The sequence below is a fragment of the Aythya ferina genome (assembly GCF_964211825.1).
Source record: "Aythya ferina genome assembly, chromosome: 3".
Taxonomy (NCBI): Eukaryota; Metazoa; Chordata; class Aves; order Anseriformes; family Anatidae; genus Aythya; species Aythya ferina.
In genome coordinates, this window is record NC_140298.1 from 101,066,141 (window position 1) to 101,077,199 (window position 11,059).

At 36.8% G+C, this 11,059-nt stretch overlaps 1 protein-coding gene across 3 annotated transcripts in view; it reads right to left on the reverse strand.

Moving 5' to 3' along the window:
* Window positions 1-1,092: 1,092 nt before the first annotated feature.
* Window positions 1,093-11,059, reverse strand: part of EIPR1 (EARP complex and GARP complex interacting protein 1) — a 74,607-nt gene continuing 64,640 nt past the window's right edge. For all 3 annotated transcript variants that reach the window (XM_084514249.1, XM_084514248.1, XM_084514250.1), the window contains one exon: window positions 1,093-3,276. In XM_084514249.1, coding sequence (XP_084370375.1) covers window positions 3,102-3,276 — 175 coding nt within the window. In that variant the 3' untranslated portion in view covers window positions 1,093-3,101. The remainder of the gene's footprint in view (window positions 3,277-11,059) is intronic.

Genomic DNA, 11,059 nt, shown 5'->3' on the forward strand with positions numbered 1-11,059 from the left:
CCCTGTTTCACTGTGTCCCTTTTGAGATGGAAGAAACCAGAACTACACACAGTATTCTGGATGTCTGTGAACCACTGATTTTTAAATATATATTATGCAATGGGTTAACAATGCCTTATTTCTTCTCTACTTGCTTTCTACTAATTCCCAAGACTTGGTTAGATTTTTTCCTACGTCAAAATGATGTTTTTCTTTTTAAAGATCTATTATAACCCCAAAATCTTATTTCCAAGCTGTAACAGCAGTAACTGGGCACTACCAATGCATACATGTAAAATCAGTTTTCTCCCATATCTATTGCTTCACATTTTCTGCACAGAATTTCATTTTATCATCCAGATACTCCATGATGTAAAGCCCCTCCATAATTCTTCAGTCAGTCAACTTTACTACACTGAATATCACCTGGAAACTTTGCCATATCTCTATGCAGCCCTGTTTCCACAAAGGTCACACATATACTGCAAAGCACAGGCCTGGGTAGAGATCCCAGACTTCACTGGTAATTTCTTTTAGTTATGAAATGTGATGATTTATTCCTGTATTCTATTTCCTATCTTTTAACCAGTTATTTAACCCTCTGAGGACCCCTCCTCTCATCTTACAGCAGCTTGATTTCTCTAACAGCCTGAGATGGGACCTTGTCAAAAGCCTTCCCTTTCTGAAGGTCATTTTCGTGTTGCTGTGAGGGCTGTGCACGTAACTCAGATCCAGCTTTAGAGATAGCTGAAAATGATTAATACTTGACCCTTCCTGCTCTCTTGATTCTACTGTAACTCATTTCATTCAAATTTGACCTGCTATTCCTTCCCTTCCCAGTGTTCACCACCCTTTTATTCCCTGTTAGTGATAATACATGCATTTGACCAAACTAAACCAAAAGAAAGTATTTTTTGTTATTATTTGTTCGCAGCTAGAGCTTTTGAGCTCTTGTAAGCTCACAATATTAAAGGAGATGCTGCTACATCAAAATTAGTCTGAAATCTGTCCCACATTTTATTATCTGTTAAGATCAAACCAAATCCTACATATGGTTACGTAATTCCCTCTCACCTTCATACTACAAGCCACATATATTAAGAGACAATAAAATTTCATTAGACCTTTATTCGTAATGCGAATAAAGTTAAGAGTTTTGCCGCATACTGAAGAAATTCCACAGGGCTTTTCTTTTGTGGGGAAAAAAAGCCACAAGGTTTTGTGTCTCAAGATTGAGAAGTCCACAAAAAGCTGTAGCCCAGCCACGATTTTGATATTCAGACAAATGAAGCACTATTGATTTGCAAATATAATTTTTTTTCTTACAGTATACATGTGAATAACTCACGCCGAATTACAGATTTAGACAGTCTCAAATAGCACAAGTTTAAAATCCTAACACAGAAAAGCAGACCACCAGAATCTCCAATGAAGCATTCACTCTGGAGCAGACAGGCATCATTGTAACACAAACAATAATACAGATGATTTAATTAAATTAATTCCCTCTTACGAATTCTTCCAAACAAGCTTTTTTAAAAGATGAATTCTATTCCTGGCTTGTTATCTTTTCTGGACATTTCGGTCTACAGCAGTCAGTGATGCTCTCAAAGCGTGTTCTCATAGCAGCAGCTGTGCATACACAACAAATCACATTTGGACATATTTCGATCCAGACAGCGGATAAGGACAAGCAGAGGTGAGAAGCAGGCTGTCCCTCAACAGTAACTATAGCAACTGCAGGAAGCACAGGAAGAGGCTGGTATTGATCTTTCCATCCCATGTCCTTGCATTTCTTCTTCAGAGTGGTCTTACACAATGCCACCACAACCAACGCCATTTCATATACCCAAGTTCTCAAGACAATAGGAAATAATAGTGATGGAAAGACAACAGAATAATTACTGTTGTGTTTAGTTTAAGTACACAAAGAACAGGAGGCAGAATTTTCATTGTAACAGCAAGCTGGGAGTGTGGGGAGGTATCAATATGTGCAGGAATATTTTACCATACCTTCCATCTATATTTCAAGTTTTCTGTGTATTCTTCTGCAGGGCAGCATCTGTCTGTTCTCAGCATTTGTGACAAGCATTTGTCACCAATGCCTACGTCATGTATTGCAAAGAGTAAGATATAGCAAAGGATGTTTTGTGCTTACTTGAATGCCTGCTAAATTATACTGGAGAATGGCGCAGAGACAGAAGGATGAGAGAGAGAGATTACTTACAAGTATTAAAGAGATTTTCCAAGTTAACAACGGTGTAAGCTCCAGAGTCCCTCAATATATACTACAAAACGACTAAGTTCTATGAACATGGTATAAACACATTACATGAGAATATAAGATGTTTTGGTAAAGATGGATGTTATTTGTAACAGCAATACGTGGCACAAAAGTGGATTTTATCCACAAATAATAAGATGATACTTTGTTGATACTATTATAAGGCGTGAAAAGGTACACCTACTATAAAGTATGAAAAATGTACTTCGATGGTTTCATCGTCACAATTAATATTTCTTCTTAGGATATTATATTAGTATTTCTTCTTAGGATACTCCAGAAGAAGAGCAAGGAGAACAAGAGTAAAACTGTTTAAAATACTAAACTGAATTAAGAAAACCTTTCAGATCATTCTCAACTGTATTTTATAGTAATTGAAGAAGGAGCTAGAACAGTTAGCAGAATGAAATACTAGCTAAGAACAGAAGCCTGCTTATATCAGAAAGATATGATACTATTCTTGTAGACAAGTAGATCGCTTCTAGTACATGCACCCTACATTGTCCCAGTCTTATACAGGTATAACTCCTCTGTAGTGTACTACATCTGCATAAAGCTGAAGTAATAAAGCAGTAGTATGGAAAGGACCCGATATCTCCAGAAACTGCAATTCCCAATCTCAGTGATTATAAATCAGAGACCATTAGCTAGCACAGGCTTTTCTAATGTATGCATCATATTTTTCCAAGGCAAATACAAAAGACAGAAGTGTCTACATTAATACAGATTTTCTCAACAATATTTGTTTAATAAAAATCAAAATAGATCCTGAAAAAAATAATTAAATACCTACCAGTTGTGTACATCAAGATAACAACTCCATCATAATCCAAACAAATTATAACAGTATGTGATATTTAAGAGCTCTTGGAACCCTGTTAATAACAAGTCTCCCATCATAACTTAAAGAGGCAAATAGCCATGGGTCTGCTGAGGACCATTCAACTGCATATACGCTATCTTCATGTTCTTCATAGGTAGCTATTACACTGTCCTGAAGGGGCTCTTTAATCCTAAAATTAAAAAAAAAAAAAAAAAAAAGAACAGAAAGTAAGGATCCATGAACAGATTTCATTTTAAAGTGTCACTAACATCTAGAGTGCAAGCTCCCATTTAAAGTCTACAAATGCAATAGCGTGGTCTGAAGAAGAATCACTGCACCTGCTATCTGTGTGTACTTATTTTTCAGATAACACAGCAGAATCAAGTGAGTATAAAGACCCCATTTGCAGGGACTAAAGCATCCTTAATTCTCAACCTCAGTGCGGTTACCTATCTCTTAGAACCTCCACTGAGCATTTCTCTCCTCCTCTCCCTCTCATTATACTACAGACATTTGAACATCTACATGTATTTTATCAACAACTTTTCTCTCACTATGGTCCACCCTCTTTGTTGTTAACTGAATTCTATTAACTGAATTTACTGGATATATAATCTCATTACGTGGAAGTAGGCAGGTAAGAAGTTTTAGTCATTAACAGTGCAGTTTCTCCTGTGCTACACTCCTGGACCCATCCAGAATAGGGGAAAGGAGATAGAGGAATGCCTCCAAACACTTTCATTTCTCTCTCCCATTCCTTGTGTTATATCAACATCAGATCTACAATAAAACCTAGATTCTGATTATTATTGTATACTTCACCTCTTACTACAATACCCAAGTTCTTGGTCACCTACATCACCACAAGACAAAAACTGATTCTGTTTTGCATTACAAGTATTTAAAAGCAGATTCAGACTAGTCTTTAAATTCCAAACCACCTCTAAGAGTCACTTATTGTGCTCTCACAGGGTAAAACAGCCTTTCTTTGCCCCCAGCTCACATAGCAAATCCCTCCTTTAAGAGGAGCACTGCAATACATTATTCTGTAGCTTCAGGGTGAGTTTGCAGAGGATGACCTTAGAGCTCTCTTCAGAGAATCGTAGAATGGTTGAAGATCACCTAATTCCACTTTAAAGATCCCCTAGTTTCCATCCCCTACCATGGGTGGGGATGCCACCCACTAGACCAGGTTGTCCAGTGCCCCATCCAGCCTGGCCTTGAACACCTCCAGGGATGGGGCATCCTCAGCATCTCTGGGCAACCTGTTCCAGTGCCTCACCACCCTCATATTAAACAATTTCCTCCAAACATCTAATCTAAATCTCTCATCTTTTAATTTAAAACTGTTCCCCCTCATCCTATCACTATCTGTTCATGTAAAATGTCACACTACCCTCATCATAGAGGATCACCCATGTCTGCATAGCAGTAATCAGCCAGCCTTTTAGAAGCATCCCCCTACCTCAACCAAAAAGGTGGGAGACACATGGTCTGATTTTCTGGATGGTCCTTTGGGGACCCAGGAGTTGGATTTGGTGATCCTTGATGGGCCAACAGAATCACAGAATGGCTGAGGTTGGAAGGGACCTCTGGAGATCACCTAGTCTAACCCCCCTGCTGAGCAGAATCACCAAGAGCACATTGCACAGGATGGCATCCAGGCAGGTTTTGAGATCTCCGGAGAAGGAGACTCCAAAACCTTTCTGGGCAACCTGTTCCAGTGCTCTGTCACCCTCACAGTAAAGAAATTTGTGATATTCTATGATTCAAAACAGACCTCTGTTAGGGCTGCAGTCTTCCCAACAGAAAGCAAAAGACAGAGAGCCTCGTCAACATCAATCATTTAAACAGATACTGTTACTACAGAAATGAAGTGTTGTTATTGGCAGTCTTTGCCCTTTACTGCTTCTCTCTGAAAGCACACATCCCTACAATCACAAAGCACACACAGCATTACATCTAAATTGCTTGCAGGATATCACTGGCCCACCTAGCCAGCCTAAACAGCTGTGAATCTCACATCATGATTAAAATTCAATTGAATTTAATGAATAAACCAAAAGCAGTCTGATAGCTTCAGATATTTAGTTTCAAGGACTATTATCATTTACTTATGTTACGTTTAAGGCCAACTAACAAAAAGGGTCATAGCACAAACAACATACAGCCTCTGGTTAATTGCAGAGAGCAGAATTGTTTTGCAGTTCTCCCAAATACGTACTTTGCTACAAACCATCTAACAGCAGAGAGCTAATAAACATGCATATACAGACACTTCATCTCCTGCAACATGTTTTTCTAACTTCCTGTTAACTGACATGCCTGGTTAAGTGAAAGTTGGTCATGTCCCCAGACAGCAATGTGCTTCATGCAGTGCTCACCCACTTATCCAGAACTCCATTATTCTGAAGGTTTCAAATGTCTCTCTGGAAAAGCAGGGGAGTAATGCATGGTGCACATTGCTGTCAGGGGACATGACCGACTTTCACTTAACCAGGAGTCGCAGTTAACCAAAGGTTGGATAAACAAGGACAAATAAGCCTCTAACTTACACTATTCTCTGTATGCTCCAAGTTGTTTCAGTCTTTCACTTAAATAATACAGTTCATCTAATTTAATTTACAGAATTCAGAGGGGAATAATGAGCGCTCAAAAAAAGAAAACCCTAGTACTAGATGAACCACTGTTTAGTATTTCCATTTATAACTACAATTTTTAACTGTCTTATTGTTGTTTATGCACTTCCATACTCAAGAATAAAATTTCTTCCATAAAAAGAAAGTTTCGCTTGATTCTTCAGATCACGAGGTGTTTTTTTTGTATGTGTATTCAGTCATTGTTTTTAAATGGGTTAGCTCTATAACAATGTTTTTATAGACTACTTGTTCACAAGATTGGCATGATCTTCAAACCCAGAATATCTCTGATTGATAATCAGAGAAAATCCTTATGAAAGTAATCCCTTGGTGTAAAAGAGCTAGATACTACAGAAGATGCATAGATGGAAAAAAAAAATCTCAGAATGACATGTATCTCAGGAACAATGCAAAAGATCTGAAAAAACTGTACAGTTTTTTCAAACAGGTATCCTTTACAAACATTATGAATGAAAAAAAGTTAAGATCTTTAATTATACAATGGGTAAGTAACACAAAAGTATTCTGTAAAGGGTAATAAAGAACAGAATATTTTGTGTATCTGAAAGATTGTCCAAAACCAGAAGGCACAAGGTGGCTTGTGTTTTGTGGTGTTTTTTTTTTTTGTTTGTTTGTGTTTTTTTGTTTGTTTGTTTGTTTTTTGTTTTTTCCCTTCCTCTCTTGGAGATCGATCACTTTACCCCACACTCAGAGACATCCAAGAAAACACCACAGAATCATCTACATTGTGGCTATGTGAGCACTTTTTTTGGTATATTCAGCCTGGTCTTGGATTACAATTTTCGACTCTGCATAAATGTAGGAAACTTAAAAGAAATTTACTTTGAGTCCCAGGGCTAAAATTATTTACTTTTGATGATTTTTTACACAGCTTTTAGATATTTTTTAAAGATCTATTCAAGAATCAGCTCAGGCTCTCCTAATCTCCTGGATATTAAATACAATTTGGTTAATGCAATATATATCCTTAGCAGCTATGAAATTGATATTTATTTAACCACAGTAACAAGCACTTTTAAAAATATATTTATAAACAAGAATCTGATAAAATAATCTAAAAAATATATTGACCACAGGAAATACCAGTGAGACATATGCATATACCATATGCATACCAGTGAGACTTACAAGACAACTTATCTTAGGACATCAGTTTTCTCATTTGATATTTTAATTACCTTTGTTTTTGTTTTTAACCAGTTGCTACAATTTTATTTCTCCTTCACATACCACAATTTCAAAGTGTAACACAATAGAACTGAGTGTATTTTTTCTAATATTATATTTAATGTAGCAATAATTAAAAATACTAATACTGTTCTGTCATGTGATTTATTCTCATCTCAAAAAACCTTCTATTCTTTAAGTACTGACTGTTAATGAAAATTCACAGGTTATTTACCTTCTTGGTTCACATGCATAACACCAGAGACAGAAGAGGAGGGCATTCAAATTGGACTGGTTATCAGGATAAAAAGAGTGGGTCTTTAGCATGTTTTGGAACAGGATGGGTCATTCAATTTCTTCCCAGTTAAGTTCAGAAACAGGAAGATTACCTGTACGTTGTGAGTGAATATGAGGTAAGCTTTCCTCCATACTACTTTAATATGTATAACTCAGGTTGTTGCCAAAACAGAGATTTCTGTTTTTACATAAAACTTGCTGTTTATAGGTGTGAAAATGCAGTCATGTTATAGCTAGATAAGTGTACTGAAGGTGTAGGTGGCTTGGCCTATTGATTCCTAGATAGAGAAGTCTGACTAGAACTTCATTTGATGAGCATCCTTGGTAATCACTTGTTACACCTGGCAAGCTTGGTAAACTAATTTTCTTCCTTGTCCAAAAATCTCCTTGCCCCTTAAAACATTCCTTGAGTTTCAGGTTTTCCTGTAGTAGTGTAAAGTTTTTTTTTTCTGAGAAGATTTAAGTACCATTTTCTTCTATATATATATGTATGTTTTTATATATGTTCTTGCACTGTGTCAATTGACAAGGCACCAAACACTTATGTCATCAAGTATTCGTATTAGGAAATGTGTAATCTCTACCTACATCCTGCATAAATTTAAGACCTGTGCCAGACAGAGCTGAAACAGGACTTCTTTCTCTTTGTAGTCTTATTCGTATTGCACGACCCCTACCAGCTTCTCCTACAAAAGGAGGAGAGCTTTCATTTTACTAGATAACATTGAGGTTAATTGTGTTACTGACTTGAGAGAGAAGCCTGTTAAGCTTTGGATAATTGTTTTCATGTAGAGAGCTGTTATTTCCAATTACTGCTCATGCTAACAACCACTTAAGTTTGCAGTGCTAGAGATTCTGTTTTGTCACCACAGTGTTTAATAAAATATGTTTTTCAGAGTCACCAAAAATCATTAATTCCTTATCACAGTCAAAGTTAAATCCTCTTTAATGTAAAAATTGATGTGAAACAGATGTGATTCAATAGAGCAGCAACACGTACTGCAGCCTCCAAATGAATCCTGAAGACTAAATGCACATCATTGGACTCTAAAACAAGCCCAGCAGATGCCCTTTTCCCTTTAACTGCAGGGCAGAACTTTGCAACTCTAAGAGTGTTTCTGGTAAGCTCAGACAACACACTAGTTCATTTTTTACCCTGTTAAGGAAGACAGAATTCAAGGCTTTTTATACTGGAATGCAATTTCCATGTATATTAATTAGCCGTTCATTCTATTGTAAGCCTTATTTTCTTACACAACACACAGCCTTCTGAACTGCTTCTATATGAAAAAAACATTAAATAATGCTTATTTGTAATATATTGGGTTTCATAGTTGCCCTACTATGAAATATTAATTCTCATCAGCAGATATACTCTCAATTTAAGAAAGAAATAGCAGAGATTTATTCTTTTCTTAATTCAAATAATCTAGAAGCTGGAAATTGCTGATGCACTAGATTTGGCCCAGCTTCCTTACACATCCTACCAAGTGAAGTACCAAAGACTGGCATTCCCCAGAACAGCAAATGTTTAAGCTGTTTTAATCTTTTTTTTTTTTGTTAGTCCTATAGCATGATTCTACTCTTGATTTTCTAGATTAGAATCTCTAAATTCTAGATTTGAGTCATAAATATCACAAGCAAATTATCTTCACCATTAACACCATTGGCAGCTCTATGAAAACAGCTGAAAGCCATCCTTATGACTGTTTGACAACCATTTTTCAGAACAGTAATAATGACAAAGTTTGCTCTCCTGAATTCACAGATATGTATACAAAGGTGTTAGGGTAGATCACACAGTCCATATGCATTATGGTGAAATTATATGGTTTACTACTCAAAATGCCCCAAACCACCATTTCTATCACAACAGTAGAAGCCATCACCTCCTTTAGATGAAGTTTTGAACAAAATCTCTTTCCACAGAGAGGCCAGACACTATTTGCCCTCTGCTGCATTCAAGTGGCTGAAGGTGTTCCTATACTTAAAACCTCATTAAAATTCCACTATTCCAATGAGTTACTCTCTACCAGGAGAGTATATACCAGCCTCTCAACTTAAAAAGCAAAATGGTGAGAAGTCCTCATACTAGATCTAGCTCTGTTCATAAATATATTTATTATTATTATTATTATTGACAATATGGCTAACATTTATAGTGAAAAAGATAGTAACATAACACTTCTGGGAAAATACTAATAAATCTAGTTCCTAATGTGAATTTCTGGTATGATCTAAATTAGGTAACTAATAAGACAATAAGCTTTGAACCTAACTTGCAAAAATGTAGCATAAGGGAGAAGGCAGCCCATGGACCTGAATAATAGTTGTACCAATGAAAGACGTCTGCCACAGTCACATCTTAAGTGATCAGGTAGCATGTAAATACCAGAGAGAGCTAAGGGAGAAAGTAGCACAGTCTGCAAAATCATAACTTAAATATGCCTTCCTTTCTAAGACTGATGTATTGACTCAGTTCCGTTGACCATAGGAGTGTTTTCGTTGGTATGGATAACAAAAAGGTTTTTTTTTGTTATTAATTTTCACCCCTTTAAAAGTACTTATTCCATTATCAAATAAGCCTTGCAACAAAGTTCTGGCCATAGACAATATGAAGAATGGAAACACTTCTGAAGACGTAGCTTATACTTTACTGTTGCCATGCCTAAGGTAGCAGATGGCCTTTTCATGCACTATATAATCATCATACCAAATAGAGTTCTACAGAGTTTAAATTTTAAACCTACAGAGCAAAGGAAACATGTTGCAATAACTACAGAAAAAGAATCCAGATTGATGAGTAAAGATGGCCACTGAACTGCAGAAGCCTGGTAGTTTTTGTTGTTCTGTTAGAAATGGCAGAGTAGAATTAGAATGAATGTCAGACTGATTTAATTAAACTGAACATAGACTCTCTTTTTAATGAAGATTTTGGATTACCAAACAGCAAATAAAAGATATAAGACAGTCACCTCCTCCCTTTGGAGGAAGAGGGTTCTTAGTACTCTGCAGATGTCTAGAAGGGAACTGACAAGCACCTTAAGAAACTCTGGAATTAAGGCAAGCTCATTTTTGCAATACCAGACTGAAAAAAACATTAAATAAAAAAAGAAGGCTGAGGAGAAGCCAGCCTCCATCACACCCACAGGGGTTGAATGACCCCATGTTTCAGATGTTTTGTTCAGGACATGTTTCAAAAGAGACTCCCCTATGTTCCTACCCAGGTTTACATGCTAGCTTTGTTTTGGGGATTAAAACAAAATGCTCCCCAAATCCTTACTTCATCTATTTTTGTTTTGTACACTTCTTTCCACGTCTGGGTCAACATGCTAGAAATTAAGCTAGAAGAACAGTATTTCATTCCTTCTTCCTTTGCTAGCTTTTTGCCATATTTGAAAAGTGCATTAAATTATCCAGATCATGAAGTTGACCAGAATACACCATAGCAGTCCTCTAGCCACATGTCTGTGCCGCCTCCTCCCTGTGGATACTGTGATTCTCTTTTTACGAGCATCTGTTTTTGGCAGAGTGATGAAACTTTACCTTACTCAGTGCAAGGGCAAAACATAGTTGGCACATCCATCCTAGATACAAAATGTAGTGTACGCACAGCTAGCATGTTTTGGAACAATCAAAAAGACAGTCAGTGAGAAGAGGGAAAACTCAAGAATATGGCTGATGGCAAAAGACAATTCTAAAGAGAAATTGGAAGACTCCAAACATGATTCAGAAAGCAGTAAAGGTCCCTAGACTGCAAACAGACAGGGGCTGGAAGCATACCCAGGGGAAGTATCATCTCCTTTTCCCATTTTTCTAATGTCTCCTTCTGGCCACAGAGACATGATA